Source organism: Diabrotica undecimpunctata, chromosome 8, assembly GCF_040954645.1.
Source record: "Diabrotica undecimpunctata isolate CICGRU chromosome 8, icDiaUnde3, whole genome shotgun sequence".
Classification (NCBI taxonomy): domain Eukaryota; kingdom Metazoa; phylum Arthropoda; class Insecta; order Coleoptera; family Chrysomelidae; genus Diabrotica; species Diabrotica undecimpunctata.
Window position 1 is genome coordinate 61,302,804 of NC_092810.1, and position 23,233 is coordinate 61,326,036.

The window sequence follows — 23,233 nt, forward strand, 5'->3', positions numbered from 1 at the left end:
ACCATCCTTGCTTTATTTCAACATAGGTTCTTATAAACTTTATAATAATAAAAAATTTGTTAAAATCCTTAATAAAAGGTATATAATTAAAAACCCAATCGGCCTAACTTAATCATTATATTTGACTTTCCGAGCACAGAGAAACTAAAAGTATTATTAAATATACACTAAATCAATGATACCATGTCTTGCCCATGTAGAATCGCCCTCAAACAAAACACACACGAAACAGAAAAATGCATTTTGTTAATCACATCCACAAATCCAGCTATTTTTTAAATATAAATTTCTATTAAACTTCCTTACACGGCCTTTAAAATTTTAAGAGCTAGACGTTGAAGCTTTCTGCGTAATTGTTATTTTCAAATCTGGAAGTGGTATCCAAGTTCTTTGATTTGCTGCCAAATCTTGAAAATAGAGAGGTAGGAAAAGTCCAAAAGCAGATAAACAGCGACAGCGTGAAGAATAAGAAATACAGACACCATTAACAATTTTGTAAACACTTTTGTAAAATCTTACGCAAAATCTTAATAAAGTATCTTATGCTGAAATATTCCCAGAAGTCTTTCATCCTTCTGCGTTAGAGTCCATGTTTCCGCCCCGTATGTGAGGACCTCACAGTGAGGCCTCAGCAGTGTTTTATATATATATAAAACATGGAGTGGAATTGTTTTTTGATTCCTTAGTCCATACGCCACTGGTAAAAAGTCTAAAAGTTTGTTTAGTTTACTAATTACCACAAAAACAAGTTATTCAGATGAGGTGAAAATAGCGAATTTTTGGAATTAATTGCACTTTTCACTAAAGGAGTTAATTTCTCACCGCAAATGTACTAAGGTACTATAAATGTATGAAGGATCTTTTACAGGTCACAAAGGTATTATTTTCATTGCATTTCATTTCATTGGCGTTCATATCTCCCTATTTTATTTCTCTTTTGTATTTACTATTCACATTTGTCATATGTTGCTTGGAGTTGCTCAAGAAATTTTCCTTCTCTTCCTCATTACTTTCATTTGTGGGATGTAAATGTTAATTACTAATATGTCATAGTATTTTGCCTTGAATCTCGCCCATTTAATTATTTCAGATGTTGCCTCCCATTGTAATAGAGGATGTTTTCCTTTTTCTGACATCATTATTGCAACGCCTATTTCATGTTTATCGTTTTCATTTATATTTCCTGAGTATATCATTACCTGTCGATCTACTACTCAGATTTTTCCGATGTATTTCCAACGTGTTTCACTTAATCCTATAATTTCAACGTTATATTTGTTCATTTCTTGATACACGTTTTCCAGCTTGATTATTTCGTATATTGCTACTACGAGATAAATGCGCATAAAATATATTTCAGTCAGAAAAAGAGACAGTCAACATTCATTGGAAAAATTTGTAATTAACTCGCTACCAGCTTCAAGAAAGAAAGTGATTATTAAACAACAATTAAATTTGATTGTAAAAGATCTTTCATCCAAAAGATAATTTTTATTTATATTTTTCATATTTCCAACTATTTTCAATGTATCTAACTTTTTAGACGGAAATTTCATCACGTTTTTCCAAGAGTTAATTAATTTGGGTACAGACATTGGTAAACATTATGTGAAAACATATTATCTTCTATAAGAACTTTAGCGAGGATGATTTTGCCAGGAGAATATGACACAAAAAAATAAAAGTTACAATTACTTCTCAGAAGCTCTGAAGTTTTTTTAGGACAGATTTATGGACAGAAGAATACACACAACATAGTTTTTTACTCTATCAACTCCGTTTTTTTTTATGAAAATATGTATCTTAAGAATATGTACTTTTATTATCATCATCATTCTCTTTGCCTTTATCCCGATGGGGGGTCGGCTTTCCTAATTACATTTCTCCATAAATGTCTATCTTTGGTCACATCAATATTAATACCCTTTACCGACATGTCGTGCCTAAGCGTCTCTTCCCAGGTCTTTTTTGGTCTTCCTCTCCTACTACTTCCGGGAACCTGCAGATCAGCAATTCTTCGCATTAGGTGATTAACGTCTCTACATTGAACATGACCACACTATCTTAACGTGTGCTCTCATCTTGGAAACAATTGGTGCCACCCCTAGACTTCCCCTAATATACTTATTCCGGTTGAGTTTACCGAAAATACAAGCTGATTATAGTCACAAATGTCAAACATGGAACAAAAAATTTCGGTTTGGCAGTGTTGGCATGTTTTTATAATGTAGATACTGTATGCTTCAAATATAAAAAGATAAAGCTTTAGAAAAGTACATTTTGTTTATATTATGTGATGAATCCTGCAATTTTTGATTTATATAAAAGAATAATGAGTAAATATTTGTTTCTTTGGAGATTAATTATTGCAGATAATCATTGACATTTTTTTTGGCAACTACAAATCAGCAGTTGACAGATTGCAACAGATGTTTGCAATTAATCTCGAAAAAGATAAATATTTACTCGTTATTGTTTCATATAAATTAAAAATTGCGGAATTCATAAAATGGTATAATCAAAATGAACTTTTTAAAAGCTTTCTCTCTTTATATTTGAAGCTTACAACAAATGCATTCTAAAACATTTCAACACTGCCAAACCGAAATATTTTAATTCTTGGTTGACATTTGCGGCTATATTCACCTTGTACTTTCGGTAAACTCAACCCTTATTTTTTGTCCTTCTCTTTTGTCCTCCTTTTTTGTCACTTCACTCATCCATCTAAGCATTCTCATTTCCGCCACATGCATTCGTTGTTCCTCTTTCTTTTTAACTGCCCAACAATCATTTCACCATCCAAATATATCATTCTATTTGTACTAACTCCATTTTTAAATGAACATTCCAAGTACCCTGTTTCACATGAAATCTATCAGTTTTAAGAAGATGTACTTTGACCTACACTAGTGGCCAAAATTCTGGAAACTTTACAAAAAGTATCGTTTTTTTAGCAAGACTCGTCTCATGGTCATGATTTATATAGTTTACCATTACAATTACATTTTTATTTTATTGTTTTATATTCCTGCATAATATTTTATGTATTTCTCACTCTTTTTTCATTAACATCACTATTTAATAAAATATGGAACCAGATTCAAGCGAAACGCAAAAAAACCGAGATTTGTGAATGGCAACATTGGCAATACTGTATTGCGTCAGGGTTTTGCTAGTCAGTCAACAACCCAACTGGTAGCGGTTAGGTGGCCTTTAGTACAGTTTCGTGCGGCTTCCAGTGTTTATTAGTGACATCAGGTAGTTGTTACTAAGGTGATATTGTTTAATTGTCGGAGAGGATTTTCATCAGCAGCGATTCAACGAAAATGGCAACCAGAAACCCAAAACGTGTTGACTGGTCGCCAGGAAAGAGCGCCAAAGCAATTATCCTTCGAGAAGAAGGTTACACTTATCAAGAAATAGCAAACAAATTGGGTGGTGGCGCCACAAAATCAGGTGTAATGAAAGTTTGCAAACGTGGAACGACAAAATCAGCAAAAAGATCTGGCAGAAAACCCAAAGTTAGTCACTACGATGTGCGTAGAATATGCCGACTTTCTTTAGAAGATCGTCGCAGATCCGCAAAAGATATTAACGGTATTGTCAAATCAACTGGATTACAAATATCGGACCGCACTATCAGAAGAAAGTTGTGTGAAAATGGATTGCGAGCACGAATTCCTAGAAAGAAGCCGTTCCTGAACAAAAAACAGAGGCAAAAACGCATTGATTGGGCTTTGGCATACAGAGGGTGGACAGAAGAACAATGGAGTAAAGTAATTTGGAGTGATGAAACCAAAATCTCGATCTTTGGGAGTGACAGAGTGAAGTTTGTTCGCCGCCGACAGGGAGAAGACCTTTTGCTCCAGTGTACTACAGTCACTATGAAGCATCCTGTGAGTGTCATGGTATGGGCTTGCATGACCACTAATGGAGTTGGACGTTTAGCAGTAATAGAGGCCAATATTGATGCAAAAAAATATCAGGAAGAGATACTCCAAGTCAAACTGCTGCCGACTATGCCCAACAATGCATCTTCCAGCAGGATGGAGCGCCTTTTCATACGGCTAAGACTTCCATGGAATGGTTGAGAAACCATGATGTTACTGTTCTGCCTTGGCCTGGAAATAGTCCCGATCTAAATCCAATAGAAAATTTATGGTCAAGGTAATTTATGGAAAGTCTTAGTATCACGCCAAAACACAAGCAACAAGAGAGAACTGATAGAAGCAATTATTCAAAACTGGTTTAGAGTTATTACACCAGAAGATTTGGCTCGTTTCGTCAACTCCATGCCTCGCAGAATTGAGTCTGTCCTAAAAAACAAAGGTTATCCTACCAAATACTAATTTTGTTGTTTTATTTATTTTTAAATTCCACAAGGAATCTATGTTCCTGTAGTTGGCTGTATACCATATATTAAAAAATTTATTAAAATCCTTTGTAAAAGGTATATATTTAAAAACCCAAACGGGCTATGTTAGACAAAACGTTTTCAACTCATTCAACCTATAACTTATCCTTTTATATTACTTATGTACCTAGTGTTGCTTTATGACAGATAGGGCCTTTCTTAAGTTATAAGTTGAGTACTATACTATTAACATACTACAAAACCATGTCCCAACCATCAACTTTTGTTCATTTCATATAATAGTTAATACAATAAAACTTCCACACCACTTAGTCCGTTAACACCCAATCAGATATTTATGTTCATGAACTTATAACTTAAAAAGTTTTACATTTACCAGGTACCAAATATTGTTTTTTGACATACAGGGCCTTCTATATTTGAGTTATAAGTTAAATATTACATGGACATTATACTACAAAAGTTTTATTTTATTTACTCAAGAACACTTTCATATTTTAAATATATTCATTCATATTCCACCAATAACAATAAAATTTCAAGAACTCAACTTCCCACATGTGTGTAGTTTCTATTTTCCAGGTACCAAATGTTGAAGAAACATAAAGGGCCTTATATTAAAATCTCTATTTCATAATACTACTGCACACATGTATAGTTGGTTGCCTAACTATAACCACATAATTTTCTCTCCACATTTCATCTTATATATGTCGTAGGCAAGTATGAAATGCAGGTATTCTCGCAAAAGCCTAGTCATTTTCGTAATGACTTGGCAGTTTGTATAACGTTTTCATTTTTACGAAATGACTTCAACCTTTTAGGCATTTGCGAAACTACCGGAAACGATAATTTCATGATATCATGGGTAATAATTCTATTTTGAAACAGTGTTGCAAGTTAGGCACAGATCATATAATATAAAAAAGGGAAGAGAAAATGAATTAAATTATTATTATATACTTGTATTTTTGTATAATTATTTCTGCATTTTTATTGTTTTAGGCCTCTTTACGAAAATCACCCAAAGCATTGTTTCGATGGTTTTTAAAAGGTGCCAAATATTCTCTAGAATCAAGGACATTTGCACTGACTTTTTATTCACCAAAAGAATATGATTTTGGAAGAGCTTTTAATAATTCATTTAGGAAAGGAAAACATTTTTTTATATTATATTATCTGTGCCTAAATTGCAACACTGTTTCAAAATAGAATTACCGTTTCCGGTAGTTTCGCAAATGCCTAAAAGGTTGAAGTCATTTCGTAAAAATGAAAACGTTATACAAACTGCCAAGTTATTACGAAAATGACTAGGCTTTTGCGAGAATGCCTGCATTTCATACTTGCCTATGACATATACATAATTTTAAAACAACAACATTGATGATTGATACTGTTATATTAATTTATTTTACTTTAACAATTTTAAATAATGTTTGCTTTTGTCTTAAGTAGACACATACAGTTATATTGACTGCTCTGTTACGACTTCCGTCCTAACTTGTCAACATTGTCATTTCAATCAGTTGCTTCCATAAAGTCCTCGTAGACACCGTCTCAGGACTAGCAACTTCACGTGGAGTCATATGTCGCCATGTTACCTAATCCAACAGTAACTTTAACATCTTAATATTTTATAAGAAATACTGTAAACCAAATGTAACTAATTATTTTTTAACGGGTTTTTACCCATATATTTAGTGGCTACATTCATGTACTCCTAGTAAGTATTAACCACACTTTACATTAACCTTGGTCAAAATTTAAACTTCATGTTCTTTTTAATTAAGTGGTTATATATTTTCTAGGACACTAATGATGGAATATGGATTCCGAAAACGTTTTGTCTAACATAGCCCGTTTGGGTTTTTAAATATATACCTTTTACAAAGCATTTTAATAATTTTTTTATTTTTAAATGTTTAGAGGATTTTCCCCTTAAAATAGATGTTAAATATTAAGTAGAAGCATAAAACGATGTAATAAAATTATAGATAAACTTATATATAAGTCTTGTGAAAAAGAGGAATGCTGATAACAAAACTAAAATTTTTGAAAAGTTTCCAGAATTTTGGCCACTAGTGTAGGCTTATTTGTGGCAAAGATTACAATTCACAATGTGGGGCACTATTATAAGACAGAAATTCAGAATATACTAATTGAAAGAGATAAAATCAGCAGACTGGTTTTACACTAAAAACTCTAACTAATTTTTTATATATGATTAGAGAATGTTCTAAAACTTAAAATTTAGATTTAAAAACCCGAAGATTCAGATTTAGTCAAGGAATAAAAATACCTTTATTTTTAGGCCCAAATTTTAAGACAATGAAATTTCTCAGTGAGACAAGACATAATGTTAAATAATCAGTAAAGGCTATGCTAGAAACTATTTTAAAATCCCAATCTACAGACAAAGATTATCAGGATTAAAACAGCCCAAGAAAATGTGGGCAAAGTGAGAAAAATCTTTGCCTCCACTTCGTATCATCTGTAATGTTACATCTGTAATGTAAGGATAGACTTCTCCTAATGAACTCATATTCATATTGTTCCCTACAATCTAGCCTGATCTAAAACCTGCAATTCTTAAGAACTTGCTGAAATTCTTCTGCAAATCTCTGAACAGTCTGAACCTTAAAGGTATTAGATGTAAGTTGATTAATGTTACTTGAAAAGAAGAGTTAAGAATCAATAAAAACTCTAAGATTGGCTATTTCATTTTAAATATTAACTAATATATTGTAAGGTTCTCAAACTATTACCATACCACACCAAAGGTGGATACCAAGTCATATAGGCATCAGAGGTAACAAATGAAATGAAATAATAACAAACCAACTAGCTAATATAAAGTAAGAGAAAATGAACAAATGGATAGATATAAACTAGTTTTATATCTAACCATACAAATACCCTTTTGGGACTGTTGGAAAATTAAGAAAAGCAACAAAAGGAAGAAGGGCAAATAAAGAGAAATCCTATGGAGAAACTTGAGAAAGACCACTTCTGGGGTCGTATTTTCGAATTCGTTCGAGCATATTTCGCATACGAAATTAGAAGAAATTCGCTCGAAATCCAGTTTTTTATATTTTCAAATAGTGCGTATACGAATTTTTTCGTATACGACGACACGAATGGGTATGAACCATTCGAATTTCGACGCTAGTATACGATCAAAGTAATTTTTGTCATTTCAGTTGTCACTGGGCCCGTGTATGTCAGATAAAATTTCAGCTTATAGTTTTTAATCGTTGTTTTAGATTGAACAATACAATAAAATTTACATTAATACCTACCATATTTTTACATTGAACTTTGTTTTTAATGGGTGGTTTAAATAATTTTTTAATAAAAAGAAATAGTTAATGCCCTTGCCGAGGGGATAATATTAGTGGAACGAAGAGGCAAGTTTACCAACCCATTCTTAACCATCTAGAGGACTATTCGGATGTATAATTTCAAAAATTGTACAGATTAACAAGGCCCCTCACAATGGAGTTGATAGAATGGCTTTTTTTGTTCAGCCGACACTGAACCACCATATTTCATGCCCTTTTTTACTTCTTGTTTTAGATAACAAATTCACCATAAACTAGGTTAAGTAAAACTGCCAATTATTCTTCTTTTTTTATTATTTAAGTTTTGGTTGTTCGAATTTGCAGTGTTGCCGGTGCAAATTCTTTTAGTGTATGTATAAAATTTCGAAGTATGTTCAAAAATACAGATTCAAATTCGTATATGAAATTTTTCTTTTGAGTTAACTCGTATACGAAAAAATTTTAATGAATTCGAAAATACGACCCCAGAAACCATAGTTAAAATAAAAATGTTACTCAATACAGTATATGACAATATGATAAATAAAAAAATACACTTTTACTCAACATCAAGAATACTAAATGCTGTCCTGAAAACTTGGTAAAAATTACTGTGTAAATATAGATCTGGATTGTTGTGTTTCCAGGAATATAAGTTTTTTATTTTACCTCAAATCATCTTTTAGATATGTAATAATAAAACACTTACCTGGCATAGTAATATGTCCATCTGTCACAAGGTATACACATTCTGTAGAATGGATATTTAAATCTTTAGATATAGCATGCAAGGAAATACTTGAATATTCAATAGCAAATCCATTGTCCTCTTCTTGTTGCCAGCATAAAGTACTACAAAAACAATAGGTAAGGTTTTAGTTGTGCACAGTATGAAGCAGAGCTATTAGGAAATCCAGTAACCAATCATTAACACCATTACAAAGGACTGTGTATAAGCATAAATAGTATACATAGTTATTATAAATAGTGAATACTTTCCTTACATTGAAATTAGAAACTTAAGAGATGTACATACAACATAATCATAGGTAAGTATCTCTATATCATATCTCTACTAATATGTCAAAATCCAAAAATGATGTATCTTAAAAGCTGTTATTTCATGGTTTAAGATTAGTTACCTTTCGCTAACAAATAAAGTTCCCAGGCCCAAATCTTTCTTGTCTAAGTAGACTTGAACATCTTCTTGTTGATACCTAATAGGAGACTCGGGGTGTTTAAAGGAATTAAAAATCACCATACTGAGGTATTGAGCTAGTGATGAATAAATTCAAATTCCCAATTAAATGTAACTAACTCGAGGATAATAACTTTTAACAGTCAGTATAAACTTTACCGAAATGAAAAAGTTGACAAGCTAACAGAGCTAACCTAAACTTCACTTTCTTCTTTCTTTTTGTTGGTTGCCACTGGCCTCGTCACAGCATAGACACATGCTGTGACCTCGTGTCTTTCAACATCCAGCCAATTTCCATCCTAAACTAAACTTTTCAGGAACAATTTTCCATTTTTCCATTGAATATTCTGATATCTGCTAGCGAGTAGCAGAGATGTTATGGTTCGCACTCGCGCTATACTAAAGGAATTATGTATAATTTTAGTTTAAAATGTTTTTTTTATTTAGATAATTATTGTATCGACCAAATGGTCATTAGCGACAAATTAATAGATTACATGAGTTTATTAAATGTTGTGGTACTTATTATGGTCTTTCAAAAAATTTATAATATTTTTGAAATTACACTCTGTACCTAGGGCTTCTAGAAGTGTTGCTGGTATCTTATTATTACTTCGTTGATTATTATAGAGGGGACATTCACATGGTATGTGTTTTATTGTTAAAGTTTATTAAAAGTTTCACACCGCGGAGATTCGCACTTTTTAATTAAGTAATTATGCGTTAACCTAGCATGACCGAGTCTGAGACGCGTTATTATTATTTCTTGGCTCCTCGAGGTAGGTAGTTGTTGTATATACTGTGGTAACACATTCCATATCTCTATGCGGAGTTTCACTTGTTTTAACTTTGAGTTCGACACACTCCATTTATTTTTCCACGCATCTAATATTGATTTTTTTATACAAGCTTTTATGTCCGTTGATACCGATATGTTTATAATTTCGGAAACATTCACAATCGCGTCTTTAGCAGTCAGCAATTTCGTTGCCTTTTATTTCTATATGGGATGGAATCCAGATGAACTTTATCTCATTATGAGCCTGATAAAGGACAGTTTTAATTTTTTTTTAAAGCGGGTTTTTTGGAAACACTTGTCGGATACTTTGTATGACACTGTGTCTGTTGAGATAATATATTTGCAGTTTATTGTAAGATTGGTTAGTTCTATGGCGCAATAGAGAGCATACAGTTCGGCTGTATAGATAGTACTAATACTAGATAGCTTGAATTTAAGTTCTCTGGAGTTACTACAGATGCTTCCACACCTTCAGTTGTTTTTAAACCATCAGTGTATATCTGGGTATGATTTTTATAGCGACTAAGGATTTTTCTAAAATGGGAAATAATTAAATCCCGATTAGTAGAGTTTTTGTTAAATTACGTAAGTTCAAAGTTATATTGATGCAGATAATATAGCAAAGTTTTTCTGTGGTGTTTATTTGTGAAGGAGTGTTTAACCAAAGAATATAGATGCATATATGCATCTACATTCTTTGGTTTAACGATGTTGAAATTGATTAATGTGTCTAGACGGTGTTGAAATAGATTTTTACAAATATTACCATTTAAAGCATAGCTGGTTGTTTTATATATATAAGGTTCTTGAACTCCTAAGTGGAGCATAGAGCTTCAGTGAAAATGCGCCATCGGGTTCTATTTTGCGCTAAGGCCTTCACCTCATTCCAAGACTTTCCTTGGCCTCTTATCTCGTCCATGATGGATCTTCTCCAAGTTTGTACTGGGCGACCTCTTTTTCTTTTCCCTTGGGGATTCCACTCTAGGGCAGTCTTTGCGATACTGCAACTATTTTTTCGGAGTGTGTGACCGATCCAACCCCACTTTCTGGACTTAATTTCATTTTGTACCCTCTTTTGTTCGGTCAGGTGTAGCAGATCGTCGTTTCTGATGGTGTTAGGCCAGAATATACGAACAATTCTTCGTAGACATTTGTTAACAAAGACCTGCAGTTTGTCTGTGAGGGTGTTTGTCACTTTCCAGGTTTCACATCCGTAGAGTAGAACAGACATGACATTTGATCGGAATATTCGGATCTTTGTCCTTGTAGTATACTCGCTAGATTTCCAAACAGGGTTGAGCTGCTGAAAGCTTGTTGGGCTTTTCGTATCCTCATACGAATATCGTCTTCTGTACCTCCGTTTTCTGTTATGACACTTCCAAGATAAGTAAAGTTTTCCACATTTTCAATCTGCATATTGTCGATAGTAAATAGCGTGTTGTTCCTTGCATTTATTCTCATGGACTTGGTTTTACTAATATTGATTTTCAAACCTATTTTATTGGCTTCAGTGGAAAGTGTTTCCAATTGGTAAGCCAGATCTTGGAACCTTTGACCTAATAGACAGATATCGTCCGCGTATTCTAGATCGCTTAGGCGTGTGGTTAACGTCCATTGTATCCCTCTTGTGTCAAAGTCTAGTTTGGAGAGAACATAGTCTATAGCTATGTTAAAAAGAAACGAAGAAAGCACGCATAACTCCAGTAAGTACGTTGAATTCGTCACTGTTTATCCCATTGTGTGTCACGCTGCATTTCGCATCAGTATATAGTGACTTTATAATAGAAATTATTTTTTGCGGGATGTTTCTTAGGTCTAAAACTTTCCATAAAGCAGCGTGTGACAAGCTATCAAAGGCACGTTTAAAATCAACAAAAACCATGTATAGGGGTGTGTTCCATTCAACCGATTGTTCCATTATTACCCTCACAGTATTAATGTGGTCTATGCAGGAGGATTCTGGTCTAAAGCCTGCTTGATTAGCTCGAAACTCAACCTTGTTTGTTATTCTTTTCAGTATGATGGACGCGAAAATTTTATTTATGACAGTAAGCAAGGTTATTCCTCTCCAATTTTTGCACAGTGTGAGGTTGCCTTTTTTTGGAAGCTTGATAATGTTACCTTTTTTCCAGCCCGCTGGAATGTGGTTTGTTTCCCACACCTCTCGGATTATGGGGAGCAAAATTTCAGCAGTTAGATGCGGATCAGCTTTAAGTATTTCAGCAGCAGCTGGTTGTTTTGGGATAAGAAAATTCGATAGGATTTGTAATCGTGATTAATCAAAATAGATTCTGGTAGAGGATTTATAACAGGGTTGATAAAAACTTGTATTTTTAAAGACAGGAAAGATTTATTTTTCACGTTGAGAACGCCTATGAATAGCTGTTCTGATGAGCCTTATTAAGGCGAAATATGTATAAACAGATACATAGACGCTTTGTACGTGAAATCAAATCTTGACTGTCTTTTTTATTTTATTCGGATCTACTCTGTATGAGTACAAGAAACCAATTCGCTAATGATTTCTGCTTAGTTGAGGAGACATGTCGTGGAATGCAAAATTTTAGATTCCCCATGTCTCTATTAACATCTTTATCAACGTCTGCTTTGCCTTGCAATTTTTAGAAGGCTCAGGGCAGAAATCTGAATTGTGTTTCGAAACTATTTTACGGATTTGCTATAGAATATCTTTATAAAAATATAACAGTTAAACCTCAACATAAACTAAATTTTACCTATGTTCCTAATCATCATCATCATCATCGTTCTTATGGAATCTCAAGGATCAACACATTAAAGATTTATTCATTTGTATAAATAATTGTTTTTTTTTTTTTTTTTTTTTTTAATAAAAATATATACTTTTTTGTACGTTATTCTTATTTAACACCTTGTACACAATAAATAATTTCATAACTGTTCTGATATTGAACAAATATATCTAGACCGGTTCGAGGCTACAATGAATAAGGATTTGAAGAGACAACTTATAACTAAACGAAAAAACATCCAAAGTAAATTGAGACAACTAAAACAAGGACAAATAATTCAAGAAGATTTATTAAATCCAATTACAAAGCGCTTGAAAAATATTGAGACCAAGTTGAGTAAGAATTCAAGTCCAGAAAATGAAACAAAAAACTATGAACATTTAAGGTACATTAAAAATGATGATGATGATGAGGAAACTGACTTCGAAACAAGCGAAATAAAACAATCTATATTAGACAACCTTGAAGTGGATGATATAAAAGAACAGATTAAAAATGATTCTGAAAATCGATTTGAAGATACTGCTAACCAGGCGCGTGCAAACTACTGGGATGACTATGATCCATTACATAGGAAATATATTAAAGATGTGCAAGCTGATGTTCTAAATAAAGAATTCGATCATAAATATGGAATTAGATTTGATGAAACATCAGAAAAGCTACTAATTGGAAATTCTGAAATAAATTTAGATGGTGCTGATGTTCTTGTAAAAAACAAAAGATACAGGGGAACAAAAGGTTTATACGAACTTTTGTTTAAAAAACATCCAGCTAATTTTACTGCCCAAGATGAAAATAACTACATTATTGAAGAGATAAGAGGCACAAATTATAGAATAAATATCATGTCGTCGACTTCGTCGGTAAAAAGAGATATCATTACTGAGCAGCACAAACCTGCAAGAATGAACTTTAAACGACGAAGAATTATTATAAAACCTTTGAATGATTTGTTCCAAGCTGACTTGATTGATATGCAAAAGTATTCAAATACAAACAGAAATTTTAAATATATTTTGGTTGTAATAATTTGTTTTTCAAAATTTTTATGGGCTTTACTACTAAAAAATAAATCAGGTGTTGAAGTAGCCAAATGTATGGAGTTTGTGTTTAAACAACAAAAACCAAATAATCTTCAAACCGATATGGGAACTGAATGTATACAGAGAAAAAAGGCTACGATTGCTGAGCGAGTTATTGATCAATTTAATCAACAGAATACAACAATAAAAAGTTCAGAGAACAATAGGAATGAAACCAGTGAATGTTAAGAAAAAGCATGAAAAACTATTTTTAAATACAGTATACAATCACATTAAAATGGTTTATTTGGAAAATCAAAAATTTCATATTGGTGATCATGTACGCATTTTAAAATATCGAGGAGTTTTTGACAAGAAATACAATCCAAATTGGCCTAATAAAATTTTCACTGTTTATAAAATAAAACTGGGAAACACTATTACATACTATTTAAAAGACTATAGAGGTGAAGAAATTCTTGGGGGATTTTATAAGGAGCAGCTACATAAAAACAGTTATTTAGTTGAAAAGGTATTAAAGACAACTCAAAATAAAATTTTTGTTAAGTAGTTAGGTTTTGATAGTTCTCACAACTCATAGATAAATAAAAGTGACGCAATATAATAAAGAGGGGATAGAAAAACATGTAAAAGACGTTCCACCTGCAAGATTTTGTTTGTTGTTAGAGAATATCAAAAGAGAAAACATGTTCATTATGGATATCCAATTCTTTGTAGGAAAATTGCTTTAGATCCTACTGCAAAAAAGATTATACACAGAATGGTTGTTTTACCAGTAACACAAGCAATGGAAAATACATCATATATAAAATCTATCGAACAACAGTGTGTTCAAAACCATGGTTTAAGTTGGTACTCTTGGCATTTTTGTGATGATCATCTAAAATATGAAGAAATTTCAAAATTTTTACACGACAACGTATTAGATGAAACAATATTGGTAAGAAATCATGAAACAAAAAAATATTTGGAAAAATTCATGAAAAATCGCATTGATTGTGTAGAAGATGAACCTAATATACTTTCAGATGAGACTATGACTAATACGTCGTGTTTTCAACATAACAATGAAAATTTACAATGTGCTCTTAACAATGTATTTAATATTCATTATTGGTATAAATATTGTGGAAAGTGTTGACAATAAATAATAAAAATTAAAAATAGTCTTTTATTAATAGATACACAACACATTTATTTTCAAATTGATACCAGACATGAAGCTTGTAAAACAAAAGACTAAGCTTGATGTGGAAAATAATTTATTGGAACCAATTGAGAATAAGTTTTAAAACATGGAGTTTTGTTCCCTTCAACTATTCGTTGACCCTTCATATTGTGGTAAGACCAATGTGATGATAAGTCTATTGGAACATGCTAATGAAAATGTGTTTATTTACTCAAAATCATTAATGCAACCAAAGAACAAATATTTAGAAACTTTGCTAGAACCACTTAAAGGAATAGAATATTATACTTATAGTGGAAGTACGGATATAATGCACCCATCTGAAGCGAAACCCAATTCAATTTTTATCTTTGATGATGTTGCGTGTGACAACCAAGATGTTATTCGGGAATATTTTAGCATGTCTCGACATTCTTAGGTGGATCCATTTTATTTGAGTCAGAGTTATGCAAAAATTCCAAAACACCTAATTAGGAATAATGCGAATATTTTAGTCGTATTTAAATAAGATGACCTAAATTTGAAACATATATACAATGATCATATAAGGATCGATATGACTTTTGAACAGTAAAAAACATATGTTCAACATGTTAGCAAGATAACTATGGGTTCTTATCAATTTTTAAAGCTAGTGTATGGATTTTTGAAGTTAAACTTCTATCGCACTCCACGTTGGAAATTTGTATGGGAGTGAATCTGTGAAATAATTACATATGTAAGATAATGAGTAAGAGAGAGACAGAAGATATATTTTCTCTCTCTTCCTCTCTCGAATATAAAAATGTTCCTTTTGTATATATATTTAATATTATATATATACATATAATATTATATATATACATATAATATTATATATATATATATATATATATATATATAAATATATATATATAGAATAAAATATTTATTAATATTATTATTTATGTGATATGTTTTGTATTATTTATTAAATGTTCATAATTATACCTATTAGTCTTTTGTATTTCAAAATAATAATCTCAATAAATCACTGTATGACCCAGAACTGTCAATTTTGAAATACGTTTGTGTCACGCGGGAGACCGGGGTTCGATTACCAGTCGGGGAGGACTTTTTTATTAATATTTACATCGTAAATTAAACACATGCGTAAGTAGAAAAGTTATGTATATTATTGTCATTTTTAAATACTTATGAATATTGCATTTTAATTTGTATTGTATTATTATATTGAATTATGTTGCAGTGTATTGTATTGTATTTTTATATTAATAACAAAATAAACAATGAATTTTACTGCAAAGTATGTATAAAAAAATTTTTGCATTCAACTCCTTTCATACATATATGAAAATAAAAATATACATATTCATCAAAATATTGATTCAATCCTTCATTTACTATACTCCTATTACAGGTCAAATATTGTTTATTAATTGTTAGTAATTCCGTTTCTCTTTCTGCTATGTTTTACCTATAGCATTACATATGTAATGATTGTGCAGATTGACTCCCAAATAAATTTGTAACGGCGAATGCGTGTATAGAAGTGTAACTTCTACCGGCAGTCCCACTGGACTGCCACACCCGTTTTTTTTACTGTTGTTTTTTTTTTATTTTTTTAAGTACGAAACAAGTATTAAAAGAAAAATGCAGAATGTACGAAAAACAAAGCTTTTATTTAATTTATTTCATAAATTACAGGTAAGCGCACAAACAGGATTGATTAAAAAAAATCAAAAGTAATGATAATTTAGTAAGACGTATTGCCTCCTCTAGCTCTTACAACATCTAGACAACGTTGTGGCATACTTCCAATTAATCTTCTTAGATAATCTTGATCGATATTAATCCATTATACGGGTAACAACCATTGCAGATTAATTTTAATATATTAAAGAAATGTATAAAAAATAGGGCTGATTGTGTTAAAAATTTTCATTGTGTAGAGGCGAATATGTCTATTCTTAAAACATATCTAGAAAATTTTAAAAACAGATTAAATGTTAGAAAAAATATTAAGAGAGGGTTATTGTGGCAGGATTTGGAATCTTGTTTTAATAGCAGAGTTAAAACAGGCGTTATCATAAATTTAAAATATAAAGACCGTAAACTATTTATGGAAAAGGCTTTTAAAAGTTTTTCAATTCAAATTAAAAAAAAATTAGTCTCATGTAGGTATGTTAAAAGTTACTGTAATTTTTTATGTACTTTTCATCAAACCTCAAGATGGTGAAACGTCTGTTAAACATTTTTCTACGAAAAATACAAAAGATTGGTGTAAAATCAATTGTATAGACACCGTTTTAAGAAAGTTTGAAGATTATCAAGAAAAAGACAGTGGATGGGCGCTATCCCACATTTTAAACTTCAATTCAATTCAAAAGTCAATATAAATAAATATAATAGTAGATATTCTATACCAATCCTAGTAAAAATTAGGATGGAAGAAACCGGTTCCAATCAAGGCCGGTCAAATTCAAGGTCACGCGAAGGTCAAGGTCAAGCGAATGTCAGGTTCTAGGTCATTTGAAGGTCACGCGAAGGTCAAGGTCGGACAAGTTTAAGACCACAAAAGGTTACCTGTTGTATAAAATAGGATCAAAAGCGGTTAGGCCGATTCCAATCAAGGTTGGACAAGTTCAGGATCATGAAAAAGTTACCTGACTGAAGGTCACAATTCACATGAACGTTCATGAAATTCAAAGTCACCTGAAGGTTGATCTAGGTAACCTTAAGATACTTTACACATGTAGTTAGACTAATGTCAGTCAAAGTCGTACAAGTTCAATTTCATGAGAAAGTTACCTGAAGGTTACGATAAGGTCACTGGAACGTCACGATAAAGTCACCTGAAGGTTGAGTTCAAGGTAACCTCAAAGTTACGTTCGGTATCCATCTTAAACAAACATCACTTGGCTGTTACCACATACTTAATGGTTCATTTAGTATCGCAGTAGTACAAACGACATTTGTGTATTGGCATATTCCTTCATGAAACCTTTATAACCACACTGTTATCGTAGTCACTGAACGAGTTAATTTAGTACCAGGTATACTGATTTGTGAAGATCCTAGTTCACCTTGCATAATTTGATAAATTATACGTCAATCATTTTTAATTTAGTTCCTTCTAAATTTTTTAAATAATGTGATTATAACTGCAAATTTTAGTAACGCTGCTGCGGCAAGTTATATCTGTTTTATCTCGAAATGAATTTTTTTTACAAAATTGCAGTCACAGTTAACTTTTTTAAATTTAGTACAAGATATTTTGGTTTGGTAACTATTCTATTTCATCTTGTATAATCTGAGAATATACAAATTATATGATAGCACCGTTACTGATAAGCTAATAAATAGTTGTTTCTTTACAAGATTGTATTCCAATTATTGCATAAGATTAGTTCAGTCAATATTATTTTAATTATTGAAACCTATTTGTATAGTTATTAGTGTCTAATTAATAAAAACAAAGGTAAAACATAAAAATATATTTATATAAAATTATAAATTTTTAACATATCTGTTTGATACGCAATAAACTGAAGATTTAGATTTTTTCTTGTTCAGCTATGACCTGTTCTCTAGCTGCAATCTCTATCTTGTCGTATAATAACGAACAGGATTGTTGGTTATTATACGACTGATTGTACCGGTCAGTCATCTCTCGGCTGTACTCTTCCAACTGCTCCATGGTGACAGTTGTCGAATATGAGGAAGTCTATGGTCTCGAGGAAGAGGAAGTCGATGTTTCCGAGCAAGAGGAAGTCGATGGTCCCGGGGAAGAGGATGATCCATCAACTGGCCCCAAGAATTCCTTTAGGAAATCATGACTGTCAAGGTTAGTCAAATCAATCTAAAACAAAAAGTGCATTAGAATAATTTATTTAAAATTAAGACAGAATGTAAAAAGCTTCTAGACAGAGTTAAAAAAGCTTTTAGACAGGGTTAAATAAAATAGAAAACAAAGAAATAAAATACTACAAAACAAAAGAAAATACTACAATAAAAAAACAAAAAATAGGCGAAACTGTTTTCTTGTGACATATATAATTTAGTATATTTTAGATAAGACCGAGTCACAAGTAGTGGTATAAATATCCAAACGTAATGTGAATAGAAACATCCAAAACATACAAAAATCCAGAAACATACAAAAGCAACAACAATACAGAAAATTAGAAATAACAATAAATCGTACACAATTTACAAATAATGAATATGAGTTTTCGGCGGCTTTGTCAAGAGCTTTTCCAATTCTGACATTGCTTTCTCTATTTTGGGCTTTTTGATTTGAGTATTTGAGTGGATTTTGATATTCTTACGCATCTTGTTTTACTGTATTCACAGGCTGATAGTATAAAGGGACATTTCGATTTTTATATAGACGAACTAGTTGTAAAAATGCATCTGAAAATCCCAATTACCCAACCTACCTTAACATGCCGTTAAGACGCATTCACAATTATCGTGAAACAAAGACCTGTAACATCAGAAAATAATAATAAACTTTACAATGTATTCCCGACCAAGCAAGCCTTCCGTAAACTGAAGTCGACCTCAAGACGTGATTATGCTATAATTTAAGATTATGAAAGTCAACAAAAAGTAGAAATTTTTCCTAATTGCTGACACATGCATATATATGCAATTATTATACTTATATACGGTTATAGTCATTCCTTTGTTTTATTCGTGAAAACGAACCGTAAATATATCCTCTGAAAAATGCCGGAGAGAGGAGAAAATGAAAAAATCATTCTCTCAGGCAAAAAATTTTTTCTCAAAGTGAAGCAGTCCAAACGCGACCAAGTATGCATGAATTTTATTTCAGAATTATTATTTTAACAAATATAGGGCGATTAAAGCAGAGAATTAAAAAAATAAGAATAATAGTCTCCCGTTTTATGTTGCTAACGTGGCTTTGTAATTATAACCGCCTATAATTACACCTGATTTTACCCAAGTTACTAATTTTATTCAAGCTGCGTCGACCTGAGAAATTTATACCAGTAATAAATAGATCAGGGCCCTGATTCTAATTGAGATTTCGACTCAAAACATGTCGAAATTAATATGGCGACGTCGAAATGCGACTTTGCGAACCTTGTGGATTTCAGCTGAACTAACCAAACGTCACTAATTTTCGATTTATCGAAATTAATTTCAACTTCAAGAAAGTGGTTGAAATTTAATTTCGAGTCGAAATTAATCTGACATCTGACATGACATGGCTGCTGGGCTGGACTGGGAGGAGTGAACTTAGGTTCAGTTTAGGTAGGCGGTGTTGTGTTTTGATCCTTGCAAGGAAAACTGAGGCAAAAAGTATTAATATGGCTGTGTTTTACGGATATTTGCAAGTTTTGGAGGAATTATTTAATAAGGGTATTAGAACCATATTTGGAAGAAGGTGTTTATGCCTCTAGAATACCCAAAATGTTTAGGGTTGGTGTTACTAAGCTGCAGTAAATTTAAAAACATATTAGAACATAACCACTAAGTCAAATCTTAGTGGTTATAACTTAAGGATCTCCTACATCGCCTTTTTTTTGCCATCTTTTCTTTCAATTCAAAATATAATTGAGAATAGCCACTATTTATGATTTAACAACTCAAACAAGAAAAAACAGACGTTCACGTAACGTATAAACGTAAACTAATCAAACATTCAACTAGCGTATGCAGCATAGATAAAATTACACCTGGTGGTAGTGTGCTATGCGTATGCAGCCAATAAACAAGAGGGCCAACCCAAATTTTCAGCAGTGTCAAAATGATAAAGTAAATATCCCCAGTTTTAACTACAATCGAAATGAATGAGAATCGCTAGCGATTGCGACTGTCATGGCGTAGTCGCTTTTAAATTTCGACATCGAAATGAAATAGAATCAGGACCCAGAGGGTTCATGATCCAACCTCAAAAGTCCATTGTTGAACATAGACCTCCTCGTGTTTCCAAACCCGTCTATTCTTCATTGCTCTCTACACTATGGATCTTGTTCCCAATCTATTTTATCTCTTGTTTCGAATTATTATTTTGACAAATATTATAGGGTGATCCAAATAATTAATTAAACATGAGATGAATTATATCAATTACAAATAGATCGGAGGGTTCATAATCCGACCTCAAAAGTCCACTGCTGAACATAGACCTCCTCGTGTTTCCAACTTCGTCTATTCTTCATCGCTCTCATACAGTTGTTAGTTCATCTGGTAAATAGTTGACCGACGCTTCTTTTGTCTTTCTTAGATCTCCATTCTAGCTATGTGCCCTATCCATTTTAGTCTGACTGTCATTTCGATGATATTAGTCACTTTGATTCTTCTTCTGCTTCGTTTAATCTTTCTCAGAGGTTTGCTAGTATGATCCATTCTTTCCTATACGACCTTCAGTATAAAGTTCAGTTTCAGTTTTGAACATGAAATTTTTAATTTGAATTTTAAAAAAATATTTGTAGTACCAGTCTACTTTCATAACTTGTCCGGATACGATTCGCACTTTATAATAAGAGAGTAGATACTCTATACCATTTCTGGTGCAAATTGTGGTGGGGGAAACAGGTTATTTAACCAACTTTTAACCCTTAATCTTTGACACTTGATCTTTGACTCTTAACCTTTAACACTCGATCTTTCACCCTTAATCTTTCCATTAATTCTTCCGGTTTGTGACCAGTTTTGGTGGGAGAAAAAAATTAGACCAGTTATTCCAGTTTACAATTATTCCGGCTATACCAAATTATTTCGGTTTGTGAAGTACCCTGTGCCACCTACACCTTAATTATTACAAGTAAAACTTATAAACTATAGTATTAGTTATTTAAACGGTGACGTTTCCTATTCCACCTTGTGGCATCTTAATGTAGTTAACTATTTTAAATGAAATTGTGACTTATTTTCCATTTAAATAGTTAACTACAATATAATTTTAACCATTGAAACCAATTTGCATAATTACTACTTATTTAATAATAAAAGAAATACGTGGAGTTCGGCCCTGATAGCGATCAAATCTACAACTACAACGTTATCAGCTGTCCCGAAATATAGTCATTTTAAATGGTAAAAACAAATCATAATTTAATATTTTATACCTCTACGACAAATTTCAGTGCATTATAGTTAGTGCTGACAATATTATCTCAAGTGAGTAGCACTTCTTTTCGTATTATTTTTGTAACAATAACAAAATAACCTTTAAAAAATAATACCTACGTAAAGAGATAACAAAAATTCCAGTTGGGTCTTGACCGGTTTTTTGGACCGGCTCAACTTCTGATCAAGAAAATTAATAAAATGACTTCATACAACAATAATACTACACACAACTCCGTTAAATGCAATTACTCAGATGTCGTAAATTATTTTAAACATCCAACAAAACAACAAGCAATAGTCATTTCCAGCATTGAAGGCACAAAAATCCATGATTACGTCGTAGCTGTTGGATCACTAGTGCGTCCAATTAATGTACTTTTTTCCTCAAGAATTGCTAACAATAGGATATGCATATATCTCTCTTCAAAAAACACTGTTGATGCTCTTCTTCATTCTTATAAATATATCGAAATAAATGGATGTCAAGTCGAAGTAAGAAGATTAATTTCTCCAGCCCAGAGACTTCTAATATATAATGCATGTCCTACAATCCCGAACGAAATAATTGAACAAGAATTACAAAAACTTGGTATTCACACTGTAACCGTTTCAAAAGATTTAAAAGAAAATCATTATAAATTTCGATTATTTTTTTTTAAATAAAACTACTAACCCCATCTATTTGTCAAGTACCTACCTGTAGCCGACTCAAGGATTCTTCTGTAATTCCCAAATATATCCGGTAGATGAGCCTATTCATCAACTTGTCACTCACGCCCAGAATCAGGCGCCATGATAGCGCTTCGCTCTTTTCTGTTAAGACCGTCCAACCGTTAAGATGTGTTTCCAAAGTGGGTCTCAATTTAGAGGTGAGCTAATAAATCCTTTTCTTGTCCATATTTCAGATAGATATTTATTTTTTTAGACCCTTATTGGAGAGGCTATAATGCTGATATTTTTCTGATACATTGTCGCGAGATAATATTGGTATGGAGTTATTCCAGATCAAGGCCCAGTAGCGGTATCTTTTTATGGAATACCTAATCCCTCTTATCTAGGATGGTGGTGGTTTGATATAGTACGTAGCCGAATGAATAGTTTATTTGGTGACTGATTAAATAAGAAGAGAAACAGCAGATTAAGGTTGTACCAATTTTTATTATACCTACTTTCAAGACAACAGAAATGATTATGAACTCTAAAAAATGAAAATATAGTGAAGTGTTCTAATTTAATTTAAAGGTTTATTTTCTTCATTGTTCCTAGTTGATAAATAACTATATTATTTTCAATGTAAACAAATTTCGAAATTTGGGGTTAATATATATATATATATATATATATATATATATATATATATATATATATATATATATATATATATATATATATATATATATATATATATATATATATATATATATATATATATATATATACATCCTACTA

General features: G+C 31.9%; 2 protein-coding genes across 3 annotated transcripts in view; both read right to left on the bottom strand.

Annotated features, from left to right (window-relative positions):
* The window catches only part of LOC140448426 (methylosome subunit pICln-like), a 28,179-nt gene extending 19,080 nt beyond the window's left edge, over positions 1-9,099 (bottom strand). Inside the window, exons 1-2 of the mRNA XM_072541512.1 lie at positions 8,838-9,099; positions 8,405-8,547 (exon numbers count right to left, since the gene is read on the bottom strand). Of these exons, the coding sequence (XP_072397613.1) occupies positions 8,405-8,547; positions 8,838-8,956 (262 nt within the window). The 5' untranslated portion in view covers positions 8,957-9,099. The remainder of the gene's footprint in view (positions 1-8,404; positions 8,548-8,837) is intronic.
* Positions 9,100-18,159: 9,060 nt separating this feature from the next.
* The window catches only part of LOC140447618 (uncharacterized), a 46,398-nt gene continuing 41,324 nt past the window's right edge, over positions 18,160-23,233 (bottom strand). For both annotated transcript variants that reach the window (XM_072540375.1, XM_072540374.1), the window contains exon 3: positions 18,160-18,539. In XM_072540375.1, coding sequence (XP_072396476.1) covers positions 18,405-18,539 — 135 coding nt within the window. In that variant the 3' untranslated portion in view covers positions 18,160-18,404. The remainder of the gene's footprint in view (positions 18,540-23,233) is intronic.